The following is a 27,003-nucleotide window of genomic DNA, read 5'->3' as shown; positions in this document are numbered from 1 at the left end:
GGAGTTTCTCACTTCAGTAGCCAGAGGTGTGGCCCCCAACGACTCTCCAGATGCCCCCAGGCGCAGGTAACATGCAGATTTGGCTCTCGATAAGTACTTCCTGTAAGAGATTTAGAGGCTAGGTTAAATATTTAATGAATAACAGACTTGAATTGACAATGTTGCATGAACATCTGCGTCTCCCACGGGTGCAACTGGGAATTTAAAACTTTCACTGCTGTGTAAATGTACGTGATTGCTTGGTCCCATTGCTGAAGCCCTGTCTGTTATATGGCATAGAAAATTGACAATTACTCCCAGGCTTTTTTTCAGTCCTTCTTGAGGTTGTGTGCAGAGGTCATAACAGCATCAGTAATAGGTCATGACGCCGGTGTAAAATTAGAACAGTAAAAAATGCAATTGATATTGAATTGAAATCTGGCTCCAATATTGTTTATTATTAACTACCTATGATGTGATGCCAGATACGTGGTACACCTCTGTGATATGTGTGACACAAAGGGTTCTGTAGTATTGTACAGTAAGAAGCTGTCAATTCTTAGATTTCTAGCATTTCTTTCTGCAGTAACTTTTAGCTATTTTATGGTTTAGTCACATTTTGGCTATAAAAAAATAAATTAACCTCACACAGATACACTGACTTGCATTTTATACTAACTAATAAGTAAATAAGCATCCTAATACAAAAGAAAGATTTTTATTTTTATGTTTTAAAATTAAAGGAGTCTGAGGATTCTTTGCATTATCTGACTTAAATCATTTAAGGTGAAATCTTAACCAGAAATGTGCCCAAAACGGTTTCTTTGATTTAATTCTCTGAACCTATTAAAGGAAATACTCCGCTTGCCGCTAAGCACATTTTAAAAGCAGTGCATTAGCATCCCATTATATTTACAGTTTTTTAGGATTGCTAATGGTTTTTTTGAAATCTTAAAATCTGTCCTAGTTTAGACACCTTTATAATTACAATCACTGGATCTAAAATAAGACTGATGTGTCATCCTCACGTTTGGGAACAGCTGCAGTTACCACATTATAAAATATAAGTCTGTTTACTCGATGAATGCAACAGAGTATGTGGAGAGAAGTGCAGTGGGCTGATGCAGGTAGACCAAATACCACAGCAGCACAAGCTATCACAGAGCAATCTGTGGCTTGTGGAGTCGGTGGAGTGTGAACTCAGTAAGTTGCAGGCAATTTCTAATCCACTGTCACATCATCATGAAATTATTTGGTTTCACATGCGGGGACTAACAGGTAACATCCCTGTTGGCCTTTTTCTACATGAAAGAAAAATTAAGCAGCTGTGTTTTGTCTCTTAATGTTTTTATGACAACTGTTTAAATATGCTGTTGTTCATTATGAAAGTGTGGCAGTGCAAATTAGACTATTGTGGGCTGCCACAGTCTAGATAACTAATGGAAAACATTGTCTTCTGCTTACTTGCAGTTTTGCCGGTGGAACGTGGGACTGGGAATATTTGGGCTTTGCATCACCTGAGGTAACAGAACAAACTTTGATTTTATTACTGTAAATATTTGGGTATGTATTGTTTCAACCAACAGAAATACAAATGCCCTTTGTCGTTAAATATTATGCATGGTTTCCTTAAATACTGCAGCCGCTGCTTCAGAATTAGGGCAGACACACAATAACAGTCTACCTGTTACTGTACCGTAAACAAGTGTCTCAACCCACTAGACGCTGCTCGGTTTATCAATAAACATCGTCTAGGTTAATACGGCCTGTGAGTTTAACACTTAATGACGTTTAAGTCATTTCCTAGTCAACATTTTCCTCATCAATGTACGATCCTTGAATGAACAACAGGATCACGTTTATATAGTGGGCACGGGTTAACATTATTGTCATAATGTCAGCTACATGATAGGACTAGGTAAATGACTCTAAATGTACCTACATACAGTTAAGAATTGAACAGTAGCTCCTGTCGTTATTTTTACATATCATCCATGTTATCTGCTCTGCACTAACATAGAGGAATACATAAATAAAGTAACGCTAAATATAAATATCTCATATTAACTTAAAAGACAGTCGACAGAAATAGACAGGCAGGAACAGCAGAGGTGAGGGAACAACCAGGTGTGTGTGGGAATATATACACATTTTGAACTATATAACTTGTGTATGTGCTCTTTACAGTGTGTATCTCTAAATTCTTTTACATCCTGGTGTGTCTTTGACTGACCTAACACAGACCAGGGTGACCTAAAGATCAGCATGTTATTCAACACACTGGAGAAGCCAGATGGTTCAGGGTTCCCCAGTGCAAACGCTTGGAATGATTAAAAGTACAGTTCTCTGGCAAATACCTTAGCAGGTTGTTCCCATCATTACACATTAGTAACAGACGTCCATAGTTAACACTAACACTCGTAAAACTAATGACCACATAATGGTTTGATTATTGACTTGCCTACTTTTACTGCACCATGTCATGTGTGCACTCATTGGGGTGCTTATGGTAGTTAATGTTGCACTTTACAAACCCAGAATTTCTGTTACTGTTTTGTTGATTTCAGCTTGAACTAATTCCTTGGGCTCAACAACACAATCACACCTCAGGGTTAATTGAACCCTTTTAAAAATTTGAAAACAAATCTTACATCAGACCTACACCCATGCAGGGTGCTGCCTGCATTTGGTATTAACCTGGAAAAACTGCAGTGTCAGCCTGCATGGGTCATAAAATCATTTTGATTACCTATTAGTAATAAAACGAATAATGTTATCAATACCGACTCATTATCCTTTGTGTGCTCAGCACAACAGATTGAGTCATGGGGCAAACGTTTGTTGACTCGAGGTGAGTCAGAGTTGAGTAGGCAGCCTCTGTCGGAGATGGTTTTTTATGGTCTGAACTCTGGATCGTCATTTAGTATTTCAAGTTTCCAAATTATAAGCAACAATCTCTCAACTATAGCTTAGACCAGACTCACTTTTTTTCTATATATATATCGCATTCTACTATTCATAAAAAGTCCCATAATATTATATGGTGTTCTTTGCAAGGATGTCAAACTACCATCAAAACCTCAGCTTCTGTTTTTATTGTTATGTGAAAGATATAAAGTGACATTAAATTAGGTCATTTGCCCTTAATGACTAATACTGTAAGCACTGGGAAAATAAAGCAGATTTTGAAAACTGTTGCAGGGATCAGTTAGTCAGTGACCAATAAACCACAGAAACAAATAAAAACATTTTACCTAATGATCAACTGATCATAAATAGCATCTGTAGCTTTTTGGTCTCAGTTTTCAAACAACTGATCTCAAACCAGTCCAAAATACATACATGTCCATTCATTCCTATCAAATATCACATACACGCTGACAGGGGGCCTGTGTGTAAGGGTGAGAGAAGCCACATCTGGCCCCTAAGCCACTGGTTGCAGTGGCATCTGTTTATTCTTTGATTCTCCTGCTAACATGTGAAGAAACTAACCATATTACAATATATGTAACACAAAAACTGATTTATTTTAGAATATTAAAAATGAGGGATTATCCCTAGCTTTTAAAAGTTACAACAATTACCCGAAATGTGTATGATTCTCATTCTGTCATTATAGCAATGATTAAAAAAAAAAAAAAAAACTGTAACTAGGCCATGAATTTTTGAGCATATGTATGTCAACTGAGAGCCACTTTCTCTCAGCTGCAGTAGTTAATGGAAATACCATGGTAATAATCAGAGGCTGATGACAGCAGCTCACAGGCGCAGACACAGATGGTCCGCTCCATGCTTCTTACCATACCTGCGGATCACTTTATAGAGGGCTATTTTTAGAGAAGTGGGAAAAAATGAAAAGGCAGAGTTTAGGTGACAGGCTTTTGATTATAAGAATATGAGTCAATGACTTTTGAAAATGTATGAGATGATTGAATGCGCTTGATTATTTCTGGAGGCATTGATATGCAGATGTGCAAGACAGCGTAGGAAACCTTTTCATTGTTGAAGCAGCCTCGCATCTATCAGCCATTTGCAATAAGGCTTTCAACTTGGCTGACAGCTGACCACTAACTTACAATACTTAGGGACAAAAACTAATTTTGAGCAATTATACTAATTTATGTATGACCAAGAACACCTAGGTCAGTTTTATATCTAGGGGTATTTGGAACATAAGACACTGTTCATTGGACTGAATCAGTTGAGTAGTAGCAGGTTTACAGAAATTATCTTTTCAAAATGGTATTCACACCAAACAGTATTTTTGCAACGATCCATTTAAACAGCAGCACCGCCTTCCTGCTGGTTTCTCTCCAGCAGAAATAGTAGATTTTCTTGGTTTAAACCTAAGACCTTATCTGTGCCTGACTCCAGACTGCACCAAACAATTAGAGGAGTGTTCTGGTTTTTTATCCCGGGAAGTTTAGACACAAGTCTCTCTAAAGTTTTTTATAATACTTTTTGTTTTCTACCTTATTTCCCTTCTGCTTCTCTGTCATTTCAATTGACAGCTCAAAAGTTTTTACCCAGCAAGTACAGGTGAAAAGTTTTAACATCAAACACATCTATGAACTCTAACTAATAAATAGTTGTTAATGTTAATTCGTAAAAAGGATAATAATATAATATACCCTCTTCATACAGAAATACGATCTAAAATTCCTTTAAAATATCTGGTTTGTGTTTTTTATTTGACAAATGTAAAAATTGAACGATTAATTGGCTGGGTTTTTTTCTCATATTTTTAATATTTTTAATTTATCTGAACTTGTGGCTTCTTCATCTCCAATTCCCTAACAACATCAGTATGTTCTACTGGGATATATTTTAGACTTTTGATCTGGTGACCAGAAAGTCAACATTATGAATCAATTAAATATCAAGTTTGACAGTCATTTTTTATGGATGCTTGTTGTGCTTTGTAATGTTAATTTAAAATCTTGTTTTTTTGTTGTTGTTTACAGGAATATGCAGATTTCCAGTACAGGAGGAGACATCGGCAACGGAGGCGAGACATGTCTAGTTTCCGCAGCAGTACACCTGATCAGGACGACCCCAGCGGCACTTTAGGTATTGCAGTGAAAGCTTAACTTTCTCCTTCAGCAGTTTTCCAAACTGTTCTTCAGTGGCGAGTAGGGTTATTTCTTGCATTTTATTTGCACATTTAAATTTTTCATTAAAGCTAAAATATGCAGGTTCAGGGAAAGCAAATTGCTCCTCCCTGCCCTTCACCTATAATCCTCAACTCATATGCTGCCTCTGCCGATGCAGCAAGCTGGAAACTTGCTGCAAATTATGGTGGAGTTCCCAAACTTTAACAACCGCTCACTTTTAGCGAGCCAATAATTTGAAGCCACTATTTGTAATTCATCAGTGTCATCATCACAATGATGTTTTGTTTTTTGGCTGCAAGGAGAGGAAAAATAGACAGAGTCTGCGGTTTCTAAAGCCAGCTAGAGTATTGCATTTGGCCAAGAACGATTAATTGATTTCAGATGAAGATACTGAATCAATACATTTCTTGGAAAATGCTGAATACACATTCTCTATCAGGCTGCTTTTATTTATCCATTTACTATTTGTAATAAAAGGGAAGGTGTATTTCTGATTGCACTGAATAGTGATTTTAATATCTGAGTTTATTGACAGAAATTATGTTTTTATTTTGTCTTCTAAGATGAGGAGGATGAGGAAAGAGCACGAAGACATGGTCAACTTATGGTAAGACTCTGTACTTTACTTAAAAAAAATTAAATAATCTGCAGTACGTAGGATGTATTTCTACATTTGTTAATAGTGTAAAATTCCGATTTTATGCACATCATCTTTTGTCAACTCATTAGAGAATCTGATTCAAATAATATATTGTATAAAATGGGCCACCGACCTTTTTTAAACTAAGAGCTACTTCAAGAGTAATAAGAAGAGCTACTTGTATGATACAGACTTCCCGAACCATGTGATAATAATCAAACACTGCTCTGTCAATGTCTGGGATATACAATGGCACCCGTTTGAATATCATTGCAAGTGTAACTTACCCTCTTGTTGCCTAGTTTTTTTTACCCTTGGTATAAAATTAGCAGTAACATAATGTCTTGTATGGATAATAAATACAGTTTTAGTTGGTTTCATGTAGTATAAGTGCATTTACATGTGCAAAAACAAATGTGAACAAAAGGCCTGTTGTTGTCCCAAAACATTAAAAACACATCACACTATGTGACCAGGTTGCTCCTCATTCATCATAACTGACATGAGCGCTGGGAGAGAGGAGGCTAAATCCCCATTATTTAATGGCATCTGTTGACAGCAGTAATATATACACAACATTGCCAGCCTCGGTTTTCTGTCAGGCTCATAAAATTTGAACAAAACAACAAAAAGCAATGCAGCGGCTATTAGATTGTCTGTAGGTTAAGAGTACATGCTTTTTGTGTGTGTACCTGGTCAATCATGTTAAATCAGGATTAAATGAAATGTTTGTGAATGGACCAAATGTGTGACTGCTATTATGCTACTATCCTTTTTTGAACAGCAGAACATTATAGTTTCACTGTACCATTCAAATAAAGATTAGTGGGCAAATTTTTAAACAGCTTTCTTTTGTACTTTTATATAAAATTGTGTAGTACATTTATAGTACTACACTTTTGCCTATCAAATGTTTACTGACAATTGTGCTTAAAAAATACAATCAAAACATATAGAATCTTATCAGAGATGTGTAAAAGTTAAAACTTTCCCAGGATATTTTCAACATTCAAAGTCATGTTCCTGCCTAGAAGACATTTCTCAGTAGAGTGGCAATTACATTTGCAATTTCTTAGAACTATCATGATAGTGGGGAAGCTCTTTTTTTATCTAATAGCATGATTTTTTTCCAAGCAGCAATTCTTTAATAAAGCAGCCCTAAAATGAAAAGACTTGCCTGTGTATGTGAAGCTGCACTGCTGACTGCAACAAAAGGAGCACAGAGCAGTGCAGACTGAGGCGCAGGTGTTTTACACTCCTATTTTGTTCTGTAACTCAAGTGGAACATGTGCACCAAAAATGGGTTAATCACACTCCAGAACCATTGAGAGCTGCTATTACTTTCCTACTCCTTCAGTAACCACTGGGGAAGCGATACCATCACAGCATCTACATGTAAATACAATAGATAAGTGTCTGCAGGTTCTGGTCAATGACTTTCAGGAGGAGTATTTGTTTTCATTCATCACTACACGGGATACAAATACTGGTCATACACGTTGCAATTGTTTTAAGCAATATTTGGTGCCATTTCTACAACCAATCAACAGACAACCTAACACGTGGTGACATATAGGGCTGGAAGAAATGATATATTATATGAATATCAGAATATGTTTTACATATGTATCACGATTATCTCTTCAATGATGATAATAAATCCATTCAACCAAAAAAACCACAATTCATTTTTTAAATGTTTTACAAAGATACTGAGACTTTGCAGACACAGAGCATATAACGCGGCATCAGGTAGATTAATTTACCAACCAGCTAATGAAACAAACCCAAAGTACATTTCTTGAGAGGACAGAAGAAATTGAGAGAATGCATCACTACAGAAGGAGCCCTTGCACAAAACAGAGTCACTGTGGACTTATTATCTAAAAAATGTCAGTGTTCAGTGTCCTCGCGTAACGTCATCAGTTTACCGAAATAACATCAGCAATATCCCGTATCCACTCTCACCCTGTGGTGAACGGTGGGGTGAGACAAGCTGCTTGGTTGTGACGTCATCGGTGATTACTATGTGATGCGTGGGACCTCATTTTTGTATTTATTAAAGCTTTTTTATATTGACTGTACTACATTTCAGTTTAAACCATTGAGGAAACGTCTGTACGCAAACACACTTCAATTTATCCCAACATCTCTCCTCACCACAACGATTAGCACACTCTATTTTAAACAGTCGTAGGTTTTTACGCTGTTACGCAAACACTATCCAGGCAATATTTTAGTAGTTGAAAAAGTGTGTTCTTTTTTAGTTCTTACCTTAATCCAGTCACTGCAGTCTTTGCTTCGCAACATCACGTCAACAACCTGTGTCTCGTTAATTTAATTAATCGGTAGAGTTGCCGAACTACTTCCCGTATTGGTTTCAAAATAAAAGCCCATTTGAGGTTTTTCCCATGTATTCATTTTTCGACGATAGGTGGCAGTGCCAGCTTATAACGTCTTAAATGAAAATGTGTTTGTTTATATTTGGACTATGGACATTAGCAAAGAACAACCACAAACATATCCCTCATGCTTTGCTTATAAAGTTTGATTAATTTTAGAGTTATTTTTTAAATAAAAAAAACTTCAGTAAATCATTGATGTTTTTTTGCTCTTTTGTTTTTAGCTAAAAGATTATTTTAGGATTATACCAATACTAATTGTTCCCTAAAAAAATACATTTCTTAATTTTTTTCCTAGGGTCTTGGTTCCTTAGATGACGATGATCCAAACATTTTACTGGCCATTCAACTGTCACTCCAGGACTCTGGGCTGGCAGGGAGTGGGTCCAGCAATGAGGTTCTTGCCAACGAAGCCTCACTTGGTGCTATTGGCACGTCCCTGCCTTCTCGGCTTGAACAGAGTGCCCCTGGTGTAGAAGTCCTCCCTAGAGCTTCTCTAAGCAGCTCAGAACTGCTGGAGCTGGGCGATAACTTGGCAAAGCATGGCAACGTCAGCATCAGCAGTCAGTATTCTGCTGCTGCTAATCTAACCACCTCTGTACAGCACTGTGACAGTGGCCATCGGGCCTTTGGGTCTTTGTCAAAGCCAATGGCTCCAGGTGACAGTAGCTCATCAACAGGCATCTTTTCTTCAAGTGACAACGAAGACTCGACTACATGCAGCAGCCACAACCCTTCCTCCTCCTCTGCACTTGCTGCAAATGCTAACCTACTGGGCAACATCATGGCCTGGTTCCATGACATGAATCCTCAAGGTATCACCCTGGTTCCATCAACCTCGTCTGACACCGATTCAAACCTGGATACACTCCACACAGCTGCCTGTCCAGAAAATGATGAAAAAGCTGGTATTGTTGTTGTGCCTCAGGAGGAGATGACACACACAGCTTTCTGCTCTAGGAGGCTGAGTGACCTGGAAGGAAGTCAGAAAGAGTGCATACCGGCTGAGAGACCGACACAGTTAGACCTGGGGCTGGAGAACCGGCCGCTACATTTCATGGCCACTCTAGACCCAAGTGCAGACCGCGCTACTGAACGTAGAGGGTCGAAGGTTTGCCATGTGGACACGCCACAGTGTGACTCTGTTTCTGACCACTTGCCCAGCACCAGCTCATCAGAGTGGGAGGAGCAGGGGCATCTGATGTAGTTTGAACAGCTCTGAAAAAAAGTAGCAAAAACAAAAATCACCACTAGACAAATAGGATGGAGGAAACATTGGTTTGGGGGAATGTATTCAGAATGGAGAATGTTTTCTGGTTGATACTGGTTTAAATGAAGTAGTTTAGTCTTATTATTTTGACTGTGCTGACAGTCCTCAATTTACCAGCTCACCTTGGAAGAGAGTACTAATGAAGTAGTAGAAAAATAGAGGGAAAAAAGGACAGTTTAAAACACTTTTTGATATTGTTTTTTCCCACTGTAGTGAAAGCCTACTGTTGTTTTGTATCAGGTCTGAGGGAGATGAATTTCTGCAGATCAGTTCCTAATATTCAATCTGTACAGATTCTCACACCACTCTACACTTCCCTCATTTTAGGTGCCAAACACTGACGAGCAAAAGCACAGTTTGCAGTCACCAAGTGAATTATTCAAAGCAAATTGTGCCTGCTGAATACAATTTAAAATGACTCAGCTCAACTTTAATGTTAAAGTCTGGAGCCATATTTTGGAGATTGTGGCTGAGTATATATATTTTTTATTTAAACCACTGTAGTGTTCTATATAAATGTGCAGTTTAAAGTTCCTAATGGATTTTTCTAATCAGTAGAAACACACATCATCCAAATGAAAAGGAACTGCCCTGTTTCAGAACATCAGAAACGGCCTCGACCATGGTTATTTATCTCAAACCCTTCATCAGAGAACAGTTTCGACAAGAAATGTCTGGAGAGTTAAAAAAAAAAAACAGAAGCTGACGGAGCCAGGGGGGCTTTAAAATATTGGATTCTGGATTCTGCCATTCACTTTCACAGTGTTACATACATCCACAGCAGGAAAAACCTTTCAAAGAAATCCTCCAGCCTTCAGATTCAAATGATTCAATGAAGCGAGCCCAGGTCGCTGTCAGTAATCTAGTTAATTTTTAAAGTGTAAATTAACAAATAACTTTTGTCCTTGACTGCAGGGTAACGTGTGTGAAAATTTCAAGCATTTCTTTAAAACACTAAAAGACTCAGTGCCTTTGTGTCAATCACTGTCACAAATCTTCTAAAAGTATTTGTACAGTACACGAAACAAACACCTGTTACCTTAAAAGTTGTTTTTCTTTCACATTGTTTGTGTAGTGCAGAAAAGAGCTCTTGTTTTTTTAATTTTTTAATTTTATAATAATTTTTCATTATTTCAGCATTTATTGCAACACAAAATACACAACGCTTACCACCGTTTTACCAAGTCTCTCAGTCTAATCTGACAGCACAGATGAAACAGAATGAGCAAGGTTAAGATAAAGTTGTAAAAAATTACTGAGGCAGATGTAATAATGAAAATGAAAACTCACTGTCAGACAAAATAAATGATGTAATAATGAAAATGAAAACTCACTCACTGTCAGACAAAATAAACAGGAATATCAAATAGGCCATCGATAGAAACAAGTATGATTCCCTTTAACTAAAAAAATGAGAGAAATCATATCAGCAACAGCCAGACTAATAAATACATTAATACTTATACAGCATAAAAGTACTGCATCAACCAGCCGCCCATTGGAGACGTCATGTGAAATGGTGCCAGAGTATCAGCTTCAAACAGTAGCTTCACTGTATGATTGTACAAATATTAAAAATAGCAGTTCACTGCAAAAAGGGAAAAGAACCTCAAGGCAAAACTAATGGTGTGTGTGTGCGTGTTGTGTATTACTGCTTCAATCAGCTCCATCCTCTGAGGGAATGTGCGAGGACTTTTAATCCAAGAAGGGAGATCAAGGTTGTTTTTAAAAAAATCCTCTCTATGAGTCTTTCAGGGTAAATAAATCTGATCCTCTCAAACCTGATGTACTACCATCGTATCATTCTTTTTCAAGCCATCTGTGTAGGAAAGAGGTTTAATATTTGTATTATTAGAATCATTTTTGGAATGTTGCTAAAAAATAAAATTGAGTAATCTTAGAAAATAAAATAACCAAATTTTTGTCCAAATAAAGACAGGGTGATAATGTGTTACCCTGGCCTGCATGTGAGTGGAGACAGGAATTGGACTGTTAGTGCTGTTCTGTGAATGAAGTGCAGAGATTCAGAAAGAAGGAAGATGACTCGTATTCAAAGATGTAAATTCTTTGTGGAGCTTGAACGGTTGAAAGGTTAGCTTTTTTTGTTGCATATAAAGGGTTAACACTTTTTTGTTATTAGATAAAGTAAGCAATGCTTCAATCTCCCCGAACAAAGGTTTTATTTCATGAATAGTTTTTTATTATTTGCACAGTGTGCGCTTCGTAGTCTTAGTTTTCTTCTTTATTCAGGACTAATTGTGACTGTACCGACTGAGCTGACCTAACATATAAACATACTAAAAAACACCAGAAGACACTTTATTGTAGGAGAGCAGAAATGTCAGGTTGGAATTCATTAAACATTTCTTGTGAAAAACCACTATAAAAACCCACGCATCAGTGTGTTCACCTTGAAGGTTGAATCTAGTTTTTGTACAAACTGACGTCTGACTGAAGCGAAGCCTGTGTTCATTCAGCAGTGAAAGCTCCACAAGTGTGTTGAAGGTGTGAAATCGAGTGCCAAACATTTTAATGGGGCCAACTTTGTTGACCCTGCTAATGTAAATGTGTTTAATGGAGGCTGTGACACGCGGTGCCCTTTTCTGTGTGACATGATGCCGGGCTAGAAACAGGCTCAGGTTTAAGTGGAGTTCAGTTCTTCCTCTGATGTCTAGGAGATTTTATTTTCAAATGAAATCTAACTTTTTTTTCTATTGTAAAGCAACTAATCCTTGAAATGCTGTTTGCACTTTGATAGTCTATACTTGATACATTCCCTCTTTATATGAAACATGTTTGACGTGAGATGCCAATAAAGTATGTGCTTTAATGTGTGCCCTTTCATCTATATTCATTCAGTTACTCTCAGTATTAGTACTAATTTTAATTCCTATTATAAAAACATTGTAAAGCACTGTTAAAAATAATACAGGTTGCAGGAGCTTTTGTCGGTTTGGCGAAAAATAACTGGTGTTTTTAGGCTTTTAATAAAAAAAATCCCAATAACGAATTGTAATGGTATAGTATTTTTTTCTTGAAAGCTTAAGGAAATCAAACATATCAATATTTACTGTCTCCACTGCAGGCAGATTACATACAGCAAAAACAGGAACCAAAGCTAAAATGTCTGTACACTGAAGTACATTAAACCTCTCAATCCTTCGATTACATGTACAAATACTGCAGAACACAATAATAATACACCAATAAGAGCTTTTAAAAAAATATTTATTTGTTTTTTAATTTGCTAATTTACGCTACACCAGTTACGCTGTTGCACACACTCCAGCCCAGTAGGTGGCAGTAATGTACCTGAACTCTATTCACCAGTGGCTTCAGAGCACAAGATAGTTTAGTGAACAGTGTAGACAGAAATGTTTGTTTTTTGGTAAAAAAGAAAAAAAGAAATCCTGATTGCAGATTGGTTAAATGCGACAATAATGGCATGTAATGATAACAATTTTGTCGTCATCATAAATCGATCAACAAACATGTCACTGCATAGACACCTGCACTAACACTAGCTGAGCTCAGCATGCCCACAAAAGACCAGATAATGAGTTCAGGTTAAAATGTTGAATGTTAGGCTGCAACACTGAGAGGTCCATACACACTGCAGGCAAATAGAGAAAAGCTGATAAATATAATAGTTAACAAAGTAACCAGATGTCTCTGTTGTTCACATGCAAATCTTTCATTAAATCAGTTGTAAACCAGATCATTTGAATCAAACTACTTTTCTCATTATAAAAAATAATGTTGTTTTAAAACAAATTAAAATATTCCAGACTAATTATTTACATGGCTTTTTAATTTCTTTAATCACAACCCACCACAAATGTTAACGCAGTATACTGTTTTTTTGTTTTGCCTAACCAATGGTTAGCTGTCGCATATTGCAATGAGTTGAAGCAGCAGCAGAAACAGACCGACGATGTCCAAATAAAGGTTGAGAGCAGCGAAGATGTACTCCTCGGGAGACACCTCATACTTCCGGTGTTTTCCACCCACGATCAATTGCGTGTCGAACACCAAGTACTGCAGCAGAGACAAAAGAGAGCCGTGAGGCTTCAGCCATGACACTTGTGATGACAAAGCTCTGCTAACAGGAACGGGTAGGAAAGTAAATACAGGCGGCGTTCTTATCGGCAGCAGAGGGAAGTGAACAGATAACAGTCTGTATGAACGATAGTGCTGCTCAAACTGAGTTGTGAGCCACTGCTGACGGCTGCGTACATCAGATGTCTGTTCCAACAGGTGACAGAACGGGTCAGAACATTTGCTGTTAGTGCCAGAATCCCACAGGGAGTGTGTGGCTGTGAGAATGAAGCCTGCTGCTGTTTAAGCGGTGCATAATTGAAATGAAAGGCCACCAGGATATGAGTGAGTCTCACGCTTGACTCTAAACACAGAGACAGAACCTTTGACTCTGGGATCAGCTCTTACATCAGGCACTTTACTTGACATTAAAGCTTCTTTGATGATGCGTCATTTTTCAAAAAAGGTCATGCAGACAATTTATGTTTCAATCACAGTGTTTCAGTGAGTTACGTAGCGGCACTTACCAAAGAAAACAGCAAGGTTCCCAGGCAGGCGTATGCGATGTATGCAAACTGTTGGGAAATAAAATCAGGTTTCAATTAGTGTCACTAGTTGAACATCATTTAACATAACACTTTTACTAGTTACATTCGGTTTTATTGACATTCCCAGCAGACAATTTTTGTCTCATGCATTTGTCTCAAGGCCAGAGCTTTAAAACGTCTGCACCTTTAATCCCCTTCTCCTCCTCTGAGCCAGTATAGTTAATGTGATGGTTCAAGCTGATAAACACTGATCAGAGTATCCTTCAAGGCAGCAGCATTTATTCTCTGTTCCAGTTCATGTGTCACATTCAGTAGCTTTAAAATCAGCCGAGTGCTCATTCCTGTAAATTCCCAGCTAAAGGGTTGTCGCGGCAAACAGCGGCGACCATTTAAATGCATCAGTCTGCGATCAGCGCACATCGTCATCTTTACAGTCTGCCCAGCACCCAAATCACTGCCATTACATTCTGGGAATAAAAGCGAGGAGGCTGTATGTCTGTATGTCTGACTGCATGCTGCTACCGCACCATTCAAAAGCCACTCTCTTTGTACAATGGCTCCTTATTTTACCTTAGTTTGGAGAATTGCACAGAGCAGTCCAAACGAGAGGAGAGTCCAGGCAAACACCCACACAAATGCGTTCATGGTGGTGAAGTCGAACTGTCGCCAGAAAGTGGAGGAGAAAAGCAGAAGCGACAGTGAATGTGACAGGCCGCTCCGACATGGAGAAAAACTTTAGACAGAACATTTTAAACTCATCACTGCCATAAAAGCGGGGGTGCTCAAGGTCGTCTGTATTACAGCTGAGCTGTGAGGCAGCACAGATTACCTAATGATGAAGACATATTGCTGTTTGACTCACAAGGAAAATTTTAATGATTCTGGATACAAAGATTCCGGGGATAATTAATCAACAAGATGCGACGCAAGCACAGAGTGGAGGTGGATTTTTTGGCCCGTGTGACCTTCTCACATCCACTGAAACAGGTGATCGCCCACCATGATCACCTGAGGAGATGTGGCTGAACATTTGTATGACAGTGACACAGCTCAGTGCACAGTGTGGTGACTGCAGCATGATAATAGGATTATTAAAGTCAAACTCCACGCTCATTTTTAATATCATGGGGCTATTAAAATCAGAGGTGTTGCACGTCACTAAATACAAAAATAATCATTCCATATGTGGTAAAAGGTGAAAAATGCTGAACTAAACCTCATGCATTTGACCTTTTCTGACCTTGGCGGTTGTGTAGTCAAAATATATTTTTTTTTTATGTTTTAATTAACCACAGCCAGTGAGTCCTAAACTACGGAGGACTGACAGTGCCAAAACAAAATGAATAAATACATCATTAAATAATTACTTAAATGTTATATTAATTAAAATTTAAATTAAATACATAAACATGTTATTAACCTGTCATTAGTACCAATTAATTTTACATTAAAAAACATATATACTTATTTCACTATTTATTTAAGTATTTTATGCTCCTGCATTGCAGTACTTCATGAACTAATTGTAGCTGTCAAAATCGCCGCCCATTAAAGTCAGTGGGCGGTGCTACTACTAATCTAGCCTGATCTTTTGATCAGAAGTAGCACGCTATGACAAAATGCTGAAGTAAATATTAACCTTTATATCTATATTAGATTAGAGAAAATGCTATAGTTGGCTCAGAGTCCATTTTAAGGTATTACTGTTTCGGGAAGGCACTAATAAAAACAATGCAACGTGTAGCTAAGGAAAACAAAACACAGGCCAAAACAAAAAAAAATTACAAAGTAAAAACAACAAGTTTAGACAAGAAGATATACTTATTTAACAATTGCCAATTAGATTTCTCAATGCTACAAAATAACAGTTATTTAGTAATGGTGATTTTTTGAAATTGAAAAATTGAAAAAAAAACTGCACTTAAATGTTCCATCATATGTAAGTAACAAAAACAAACAAACAAACAAAAAAAAACAGTAGTTGTCTCTAGCTGCTGTTTTTAAGGATCCAAATATGCTAATGTTCAGATATCAGTAAGAATCTTGTATGTTCTCATTGGCTCTTTAAACTAACATTTCATTGGTTCATTCCTTTTGCATTAATCCCAGTAGTACTTACCAGTCATATCCTGGATGTGCCAAAAGGCCACACCACCGTTAACAAAATCTGGGCTGCTAATCACTTGAACTGTCTTCATATAAACATTCCAGTCACTGCTGGAAATGACCATCCAACTGTAAAATATCTCCATTAAGATTTTCTTTATTAGACAGTTCACAGTGAAGGGATGGAGAAAGGATCCAGGGAATAACAAAAGACACCAGGTCATCGCTGTAGTCTAGATTTACGGTCAGAGCCTCAGCCAGTGTGATGCTGGGCACCAAGAATTAAGTTGAGTGGCAAATACACTGATCTCAGCAGTAATCACAGCGTTGCCTGGACAGCAAAGCCATCAGACTTTAAACCATTGCTGATGACTGCATGTAGGTGACGCTGCCAACAGCTCAGCTGAACAGCACAGGAAACACAGCCCTGAATATATGAATGTTCACACCACTCACTGCACTTTATGGAATGTCATTTTTGACTTCACTGCAAACTCAGCCAAGGGTATGTGACAGATCCTACCTTTGACTGCAAAGCAAACAAACTCAAGGAAAACGACACCAGCGCTGTCGCCCCCACGGCCCACAGTACCGGCTCGACTTTAAACAACCTGCGATGAGAAGGTGAGAAAGATGCCGCGCTGTCGCCCCCACGGCCCACAGTACCGGCTCGACTTTAAACAACCTGCGATGAGAAGGGGAGAAAGATGCCACATACATTATTATTATTATTATTATTATTATTATTATTATTATTATTATTATTATTATTATTATTATTATTATTATTATTATTATTATTATTATTATTATTATTATTATTATTATTATTATGCTTTAAATAATTACAAAACAATACTGAGTTAAACATGAGAAGTTTGTTTGATACCAAGAAGGAAATATTCATTTTTAAAACTACTGCTTGGCCTTTAAATTGTCAAATCACCCTGGCCAAATACTAATTAGTAAAATGCCATTATGGTCCAATGAATCTCTCAAATTTATAAAGGACTAAATAGACCAATACTGTTCAGATCAACAGGCAGAATGTTGTTGTTTTGAACTAATTGAAATGTTTTGCCTCAAAGAGCCATTTTACTATTAGCGCAAAACAAGTAATATCTGGGTTACTGGTTTTGATACAGGACAGGTAGATGATTGAAACATATGTGGCCGGCAAATATATTCTCTGACTATCTGGGTACAACTTCTAATGCTGTGTACTAGAGAAAACTGAAAGAGAAAAATACAACTTCTAATGCTGTGTACTAGAGAGAAAAAGCCAGAAAACTGAAGGAATGGATCAAAACAAATGGTTAAATATGTATTGTCTAGTGCAGTGGTTCTCAAACTTTTATACTCTGTACCACCTGAGAAAACATTGAACTCTCTGAGTACCACTGTGATGACCAACATTAGAAAATAGCAGCATAGGCCTTCCCTATTAGCTTCCACCACACAGGAGAGTTGTTTATAAATGTTTATAAAGATGCTTATGTTTAAATGTTGTATTAATTGTGCATGGTATGTTTCAGATTTATTCAATTAAAAATGTAAATGTGAAAATATGAATTTCCCCCACATACCACTAGAGAGCACATTACTTGTGGTACGCGTACCACAGTTTGAGAACCCCTGGTCTAGTGAGTAAAGAGTAAAAAAAACTTTTTGGGATGTATTTGCCATCTGTCTGTAACGTGTTTCAGTCATTTTCTATGAAATTAGTTAATAATATCCTGTTATATTTTGTTGGTAAAACACCAAAATATGTTTTCTCGGCATGATGGTAAAGGATACTTGTGTTTATTAAAGCAGCACTGTACAGAAGAATTGGTTTTGAACCTTATGTGATTCCACTGATTTATCTCAGCTCAAAAAAACTTTTTAACAATGCGTTTTCTTTTCCATTTTGGTAAGCAACAAGGACAATGGCTCATCAGACTAAAGATGGCAACAAAACTTCAGATATGAATGGCACAGGTTTGTTATGGTGTCATAGTGTCACACACTCACGCTGCCACAGATCCCAGCATCAGGCCCTCTGCGATCGTCTGGAGCAGGAACCAGTGAAAAGGGGAGAAGCAAAAAAAAAAGGAAAGTATATATAGAATCTTCCCAAAAAGGCACAAAAACCAAACAGTAAATAGAGCCGGTGTGGTGGGGGCTTAATTTGATGCCCGACTGCCACCGCTGCTGCTACTTACAAAGATGCCCAGGGCAATGAAATTAAAGGGGACCTGACGACGGAAGGTGTCACAGCAGGACATGACCACGATGAGCACCAGCGTCACCGCCCTGTTTCACACAGAATATAGAGTGTATCATAAAAACAGCACACAGACATGAAGAGAAAACACCATCTTCAAAAAGCCAATACACCCACTACATTATTTATGCAACGTGCGGTCGGGTCACTTCCTGGACTGACAGTTAGTGATTTACTCCTCTGGATTTCCACCGGAGTTTACTCGGGGAGATGGTGGAGATTTGTGGTTTGCCAGACCGGTTAAAACAAGAAGTTTGACTACATGTTCTGAAAAACTTACATCATGCCATAGGTGAACCAGTAGGTGTTGATCGCCCATATCCTCAGAGCGTCCCTGTTATTTGATGAGAGAGAGAGCGAGAGAAAGAGAGATAGGGGAAGTGTTTAATGGAGGCGCCATTCATTTGACAGAGGCAGCAGAATGATTGTATAAAATATTAACCGAGGACAGAGCATTGTGGAGCTGAATACAACTCGTGAAAAGAAATTACACTACCAATGCTCTGCCTTATCATTATACAAAACATATAAAGCTTTCATACTGCTGATACATCATATGGTAGAAATGCTCTTTTATTCTCCAGCACTCAGGCCTGACTTACATATTTATGCTGGTTTGAACAGGGTTGTGTTGCACATTTGTGGGCACAACTGTGGTTCTTAAGTGGCGATGGGTTCTCGATAAAACGTACAGCAAAGGTGGGTGGTGAAAAGGTGACTTTTTTTTTTTACCAGTAAAGAAAAGCGCAGATGATCCCGACTGTCACCAGGAGCTGGAGCATCAAGGTCAAGTAGACTTTTCTTATGAAGCCTGTTCAAAAAAAAAAAAAACACAGTGAGTAGCAGGAGTCCTGGAAGTCAGGATAAACACACAGGAGGAAGATAGATAGTGATGGAGGGGAAAAAAAAGTCTGCCACTATAAAGCAGTCAGGGAGTCAGGGTTGTTTTCCAGTTCTCACCAAATTCCATTCTCGCATTGAAATGATTTTCACTGTGGGCGCGACAAGAATAGGCTGGAAACAGCACAGGCCATGGAAAAATAAATTTGATTGCAAATCAATTTCAGGCAAACAAATTAAGGAGTAAATATTGTTGGCCACGTTTCAGCTCCTGCCACAGAAAATAAAACACAAAGACACTTTTTTTTCTTTTTTCTTTTTTACCCCTTCGTAAAGTGGCGTTGCTGAAACCACTGTCCTCTAAACCATTGAAGTAGTCAGGTGGAGGTTGACCATACTGCTGGTTATTACCACCTTCTGCCACACCCTGAGGATAGGAAGCGGTATTGTAGGGGCCAGAGGAAGAGACCACCGAGACATTAACCTTCCCCGTCTACGAACAAGAGAAAACAAAAGGCAAATAATCATCGTCCAGTTCCTGGTGACTGACCTGGACTGTATTTTCAGAAGGAATCACATGTTTGTATATATTTTACCTAAGTAGACAAACATGGGGAAGAGAAGTTTAACCAGTCATCTGTATGATAATACTACAACTTCTACCTTTTAAATGGTATAATCTGTCATTCATTTTGAATTTCTTAATCACGTTTCTAATAAAATCCCAGCCAGTGAGTCCTGGGCAGCTTTAATAAAACATTAAAACTCAGAATAACAGATAACAAAAGAATTAAATGTCAACCTCTATATTTGGTGTTCATAACATTACAGTAGCTGTTGCTGGAATTTGTTAATATTTCTCTTTGCCATATTATAATAATATAGAGAATGGTAATGGAATTAAAGTCCATTTACAGTCATTATAAAATGATAACCCATAGTCATATATTCTGATAGCAGATATTTCTCTGTGGTTGTATTATCAAGCATCGATAGTGGATGATGTCATGACCCAGTAAATCCAAAAAAGACACTTTTGCTTTCATTTATGACGACCGTTGGAGTATCGTTGGTGCTAATGACAACTACCAACCTGACAGATCACTGCTGCCGTCTGAGCCTCTTCAAAGCTCTGGTTGTTGTAAAAATTAGTGGTAGGTCCAGATCCCACATTTTCACTGCTACTGGTTTGACCCATTCCACATTAGAAAATTCTACTTTTTCTTTTAAACAAACTGAAAGACAAAAGTGAAAGAAAAGACAAACAGGCGAGTTAGAGGTCATGGCAAAGACATGACAATGGCCACTTGAAAAGTGTCGGCGCTTTCATCAGTTATGTCAAATCAGCATAAAGTGCAGCAGAGTCGGGGTGGAACAAATAAATGGGTAATTATAAAAATGATGCATCACACGAACAGAGCCACCCATGACTATCATCCATAATTATGGCCTTGAGCGTCTTTTTAATAGCGTTGTATGTATATTAAATGACCAGCTATGATGTGGTTAATTGATCTCTGAGGATATGAAGTCATCAACAGAAAAACAACATCAGGGATTTGTTTTCAATTCATACATTATTTACTAAAGACACAAGATAATGAAGTCCATTCATTAAAACAACAACCAACTGTATATGAACTAGAGCTACATTAAAACTGCAGTGTCTGTCATTGTAGTATTCAGTACTACAGATTCTATTCTACTACATGTATTCATAATACTGTACACTTCCTGTAATACCACATTCACCTCAGTGTGTACCAAACTAAGCAGTTCCAGAAGTTCCTCTTAACTATTTACCTTGTATTCAGCTTCTGTTTTGTTTGTATAAATATAAAAACGTCAAACATTCACACTATGATTCTGTCTTACCTCTGCCGTGGCAGCCGGGAATCTGCTCTGCTTCTCTTCCTGTAGTGTCACTTCCCTTTAGGGCAAAGTCTACCTGCTATCAGTCCGTCCCCACAGAGACAGGACTTTAGCTCCAGGGGAAAGGATGTATCCCTCATTAGGCTCAATGGGATATTCAGATGAAGTTCTTAAAATGTCATTAAAGCAGCCAGGCTGCCACTTTGTCAGAGCAATTTGTCTTTACATTCTTCTTTTACCAACACTCATCCCACACAGGCCTTGAGAGTAATTTGTTACCGCTGCTCTCACACGCTTCAACAAAGGTATATTAGTTTGCATCCCTCATAATGACACATCATTAGCCTGCTGTACGGTGCGCAGGGTGTCTGTAGCATCTCCTCCTTCACTGTGTAAAAACGGAACAATGACTCTGGGTGAAATCCCAGCCAGCCACGTGACTCCCGGCTCACCTGGGTCACACACTGATAGCAGGCAGCTATAGTGGAAAGTGTCTTGTGTGAGTGAGACGAATGAGAGATCAATCCACATTACACGCAACGATTAAGGATATTGAGCCACGTCAGGGAAGAAAAGCTGAAGACACGCTGCCAGCCGAAAACAAGTGGTGTAATCCAAAAACAAAAAAAAAGCCAAGTGCACGGGTACTCCAGGACACAACGACCTGAAAGATAGAGAACTTCACAGACGTTGTTGTTGTTGTTGTACGTAGGTCAGTACAATCGTCCTGCTACACTCACAGTGACTTTGTTCATGAATGAGACACTGCTGCAGCTCAGACAGGTGTAAAACATGACACAAATTAGCTATAAACTCTGGGATATTAAAGAATACACTTTACTAGAATAATAAATAAACTAGACTAAAGTACAGATGTGAAAAGAAGAAAACTATTGTTATGTTGATTACACCACTAATTGAGTGTTTTTATTGATTTTTAGGGAAAAACACAGGCTCAAAAGCAGAAGATTGTCCTGCAGCAGTGGTCAATGACTTGAATTTGAAGTCATTAAACAGGAAACATACATACCTAAAAATGTGTGCTAAATTCCCTACGGATTACAGACGGTCACAGCCCTACAGATGAGAAGCTGCAGTTCCTTTCTTGTGCCTTAGGTGTGTGTAAAAGTGAAACACACCACTTCAGAGTTAAATTTCAAGTTCTTTCTTATTTTATGGTAGAAAGGTACGGGCATTCAGAACAGCACCTGTGGAGTTTTATTGAGACAATGAATCTAGTGGATTTCTTTACAAGCTGTGTGCTATATTGACACTGACATTTTAACTTCACTCTTACAGCCGCAGCGGTGTGAAAACAGGGCTTCTTGGCCACATATGGCCAACCAAACAGCTCCAAGCACCAGCTACTTGATGTGAAATTCTAGATAAACTATTTGGTTTCTGTGTATGGACAGATAACATTCGTATTGTCGTTTTTCTGACTGTCTTAATATTTTAGATTTAGTGCCAGTGATGCCTCACCTGCCCTAGGAAACGTTAGACTAAAATACCCTGTTCACAGGTAGGTCACTGGTTGGGTTACTCTATCGGGATTGCATTCAATGCCACGAGGCATACGGTCAAGAGTTAAATTGTATTTAAAAAACATGAAAAATTCACATTTTCTGGCTAACTATAGAACAATGGAAGTTACAAGGCATCGATCACTGCCAGTGGCTCAGAGGTGAGGTTGTTGCTTCATAAAGAATTTATAAATCTTTCCCTCGGAGCAAATGTGGCTCAGTTGTGTCACAAACTACAAAAAAAAAAAAAAAAAAAAAAAAAAAAAAAACAACCCCAAAAAAAAAAACAACTAAAAAAAAGACCATTAACTATTAATGTCTTTAACATTCGTTATGCATTTCAATGCTGCAGACTGGATTCTCGTCTGCCCCCCAGTAGTTCGAGCTAGAATCCCCCAGGTTTACAGACGCTGTTTCTACAGTATGTCAAGCCAACCCTAGGGGGCACTAGTCTTCTTTGCTTCTTGTAACTGCAGTGCTTTGGACGTGGCTCCCTCTTACACTGCCACCTCCCCATCAGCACTGAGTTCTCCAGAGACGTAGCTCTTCACTCAAACTGCTGGAGCAAATCTTTCGAGCGTTTCACTGACATGTGACATGTGATTTTGCTGTAAGAGAGACCAGAGAAGAGATGACTGTGTGCAACGTGATAAAAAAACACAGACATTTCTAAAGTCAGAGAACATTTTACCTCATAAAAATGTATATCTTGCTTTTGGTCTCTCTGTCAACGAGATCAGGATTTAAACTAAATGTTCAAATGTGATGAGCTCACGCTCGCCTGTTCGTGAGATCTGAGTGCGATTTGAACGGCAGGACAACAAACAAAGTCACATTTGGACAGGCGGTTGAAACCCAGCCCGTGTTGACACACCAGTCAGTGTGAAGCCCAGTGTGAGGCCACATATAACAGATCTGATTCCCTCTGTGTTGTCCAAACAGGGGCGACGCAGGGGGCTGGAGCCACACACAGCTGAGTGTGTGCAGAGCAGGGAGCTGTGTCCATACACAGACAGGAGAGGGAGACACAGTGGGGACAGAGACAGGTAGAAAGACAGACGGGTAGAGAGACAGACAGAAACAAGCAAACAGAGAGATAGGCAGAGAGAGTGAGTGACAGAGAGACAGAGGGAGAGGGGGGGTAGAAACAGAGTGGGGATGAGAGACAGAAAGAGAGAGGGAAAAGACAAACAGAGAAGAGGTAAAATTGGAAAGAGGTCAATGAGAAACGAGACTTCAATAGATGGGAGTAATTACATGTTGAAGGACAGAGACAGACAGACAGACAGACAGGCAGACAGAGACAGAGACAGACAGACAGGCAGACAGGTAAATATAAAGAAAGAGAGTAGTCAGACAGGAGAAAAAAATACAGAGAGATAGACAAGTGGAAAGACAGACAGGTATATAGAGTAATAGACAGGCAGGCAAATACTGAGAGGGAAAAAATATAGAGACAAGAGTCTAGACAGACAGACAGACAGACAGAGAGAGACACAGAGAGAGACACAGACAGAGGGACGGACAGACAGACAGAGGGACAGACAGACAGAGGGACAGACAGACAGATAGGGTCATATAGTTTGGAGTAGTTTGGGGTCGGTGTCTGAGCAGGGACGCAGGCAGAGACAGCTCTGTTTCGTTGGACGACCATGATCCTCTGCTGGTGTTTTGAGACAGGATCACCGAGGGGACTGTTGTCTTATCACTGGGGAGGGTAAGATGGAGTCGTCACGGGAGACACTCTTCCCACTGCTTGCTGACATGACTTACTACTCCCTGGCCGTTGGGGCCCTCTTCAGATTTATCCAGTGGATTGAAAATGGTGTTTGATGTGACCCCACAGAGCTGGCGGCAGGTCCAGAGTTCTGTGTCACCGGATGCCTCTTCATGCCTTATTTACAGCCCCCCTGAAGCTGCTAATGCTGCTAATGTATGATGTATGATGAATCCTAGCTGGACGTACGGGCCGGTGGGAGAAGCCGGCGTTACACAGTGGGACTGCATGTGGTACAGTAAATAACGAGAAGGCCTGTGCTGTGTTCCACTTAATACCATGAGCTAGTGCAGCTGTGTCAAATAAGCAATGCTATTTCAGGGAAATTAACAGCCCTGACACAGAGCTCCCACTTAGTCCGAGGGTGGAATCATCCTTTCATTGCTGTCCACTATGGCCAGTACTACCTAGGCCTGCGCATGGCTCAGATTCAATGGTGTAATTGCAGTTAAAGTATCTCAATGGGCATAATTTAGTGCATAAATAAATGTTATACATACTTGATTTAATATAATGCACTAGTGTCTCAAAGAGCACAAAACTGCAGATGAATTTATCCCTATTAGAGTTCACATTAGCTGTGTCTACAGTGAGCACTCCATTAAGGCATAATAAATAATCTCCAGGAAAACGTCCGTCTAAATTTATTAAACATGAAGCCTAATTGATTATAACGAAGTCTGCTGCAGACAAATATTAACTACAATGTATTAAATGACAGTTTAATGCACCGTGGATGTGGCCGTGCTTTTAGTTTGGCGTCAGTAAAGCTAAGTTAAATGAACATTTACCAAGACATGGAAAAGGTTTTGACCAAAACATAGGAATTCAATTTAAGCCACTTAGGCTTCCAAGGTCAGGAGGGAACGAGAACCAATCTGAGCTGCCACTGTGACATCAGCAGCGTCCACGGAGGGGAAGGTCACCGGTGTAACACAGGGCCAACATACAATACAGAATTGTAAAAACCATTTATGTGCTAATCCACACCTGAGGTCAATTTAGAGCAAAAGAAGGGCAACATTTCTATCCCGTGGGCCACAGGAATATCAACTGTAGAGGGCTTCGTCTGGAACTAGAACAAAAAGTCAAGATTTTCTTCTTCTAGAAGTGTTCATATATACACCATATATTTAGTGCAAGGATGTTTTTTAAGAGTTTTTAGTGTTTTAAGCCTAGGATCACTGATCTTCAACATATAGGTCCAAGTCAAGAAGTTCTAAGACACAGTGAAAAACTGCTAACTCTTTACTTAATAAAATAACAAAAAGGTATTTCTGGACATATCCTCCATTTAGGTCTAAGCTCTTTCCCCTTTATCCCATACTCAACTCAACTTTTCCAACCTCCTTCCCTCAAAAAAAAAACCTAATTAATTATAACCAAGTTCAACTTTTGACAGAAAAGAATGTCTGAAAGTATAACATTTGTGCTTGAATATAACTTAACATATGTACATGCTGAATTATTCCAACAGAACATTTGGTGTCTCTAACTATACTAAAGTAAGGTTAAGGTTGAAACAGTTAGACAGGTGTAATGTATTTACTGATAACAAATTACATTTAGCACAGAACGTACTGCTGCACCACATTTTCTTTATTATCACAAACTGATTTAATGAACTGAATGCATTAAAAAACACACACGTTTAGTTAATTTGAGTAAATTTAGACCACGTACTCTGTGCTGACCAACAGCTGCGTGACAGTGTTAGGAAATCTAACATGTCTAATTATACAGAATTATTTGAGCATGGATCTATAATTTGCACAGCAACGTAAAAGCTTTGATGATTTGAAAAAAAGGAACAAATTAATGACAGAATTCATTTGGCTCCATGTTTTAATTCAACTTTAAGATTGTTATTAAAATCCCCTCTCTAAACACAAAAGTCTCTTTTCATTCCAAAGGAAGAACTGATTTTTTTTACCCCCACATGTGTAATATGATCATTCTAGAAGGATCCGAGCTAATGTGGATTACTCACTTTTCTAACATTGTTAGGACGCTGGATATGGGATGGAGGAGCTTATTCGAAGTTGATTGGAGTGTGAGGATGCTGGGAAAATATTGAGGGAGAGTTTCATCAAAGCCATGTGCAGGGTGAGGCATGCTGGGTACAAGCTGCCAGGTCAAATATTGGTGGGAGCTGACTGAAATCCCTCAGGGTCAACAGCATTTGTCACCATGGACAAATCTCAGCGTACTTACATTTTCTTGCTGTTGCCACACCTGGTATTACAGAGTTTTGGGCCCAATTCCATTTCATATTTTGACTCTTCATTCTGTCCTTGGAAGTGAGTTACAAGAAGCTGTTAGAGAAATTAATGCCCTGAAATTGGACGCCCTATTGAAAACCAAATCCTCTAGGACAAACATGGAAACAGATGCGCTGGAGTCACTGGGTGTAAATGGAAAGTCACTGTCATGGCAGAGTTTCAATCATACAGTAGGTGCTAATGTAAATACCAAATATAATGGTAGACATAGTGATATAGTAATAAGACCTAAACCAGGTAAATGTAGAAAAGTAGCTTTTGTTATTGTCTTAATTTTTTTTTCCAAAATGGCCTTAGAACTTTCAGACCATTTCTATGTTTATCCTGTTTCCTCTGCTGTCACACG

The 27,003-nt window shown here is 38.6% G+C and overlaps 2 protein-coding genes across 2 annotated transcripts in view; one reads left to right on the top strand and one right to left on the bottom strand.

Moving 5' to 3' along the window:
- Positions 1–10,358, top strand: part of LOC103388625 (ankyrin repeat and IBR domain-containing protein 1) — a 25,136-nt gene extending 14,778 nt beyond the window's left edge. Inside the window, 5 exon segments of the mRNA XM_025061257.1 lie at positions 1–66; positions 1,450–1,501; positions 4,944–5,049; positions 5,657–5,700; positions 8,434–10,358. The exon segment at positions 1–66 is cut by the window's left edge and continues 56 nt beyond it. Of these exon segments, the coding sequence (XP_024917025.1) occupies positions 1–66; positions 1,450–1,501; positions 4,944–5,049; positions 5,657–5,700; positions 8,434–9,342 (1,177 nt within the window). The 3' untranslated portion in view covers positions 9,343–10,358.
- A 2,257-nt stretch (positions 10,359–12,615) lies between these two features.
- Positions 12,616–21,148, bottom strand: LOC103388615 (protein lifeguard 1). Its single transcript, XM_008323674.3, has 11 exons — positions 21,079–21,148; positions 20,297–20,438; positions 19,528–19,696; positions 19,096–19,174; positions 18,644–18,697; positions 18,302–18,392; positions 18,111–18,148; positions 16,621–16,708; positions 14,562–14,651; positions 13,971–14,018; positions 12,616–13,443 (listed from the first exon to the last, which is right to left on the bottom strand). The coding sequence occupies exons 2-11, from the start codon at positions 20,399–20,401 to the stop codon at positions 13,288–13,290; spliced, it is 918 nt and encodes a 305-aa protein (XP_008321896.1). The 5' UTR covers positions 20,402–20,438; positions 21,079–21,148; the 3' UTR covers positions 12,616–13,287.
- Between the last annotated feature and the right edge of the window lie 5,855 nt (positions 21,149–27,003).

Source organism: Cynoglossus semilaevis, chromosome 13 (genome assembly GCF_000523025.1).
Source record: "Cynoglossus semilaevis isolate Cse_v1.0 chromosome 13, Cse_v1.0, whole genome shotgun sequence".
Lineage (NCBI taxonomy): Eukaryota > Metazoa > Chordata > Actinopteri > Pleuronectiformes > Cynoglossidae > Cynoglossus > Cynoglossus semilaevis.
Note: the sequence above shows the minus strand (reverse complement) of the source record. Positions and strands in the feature narration are given on the sequence as shown.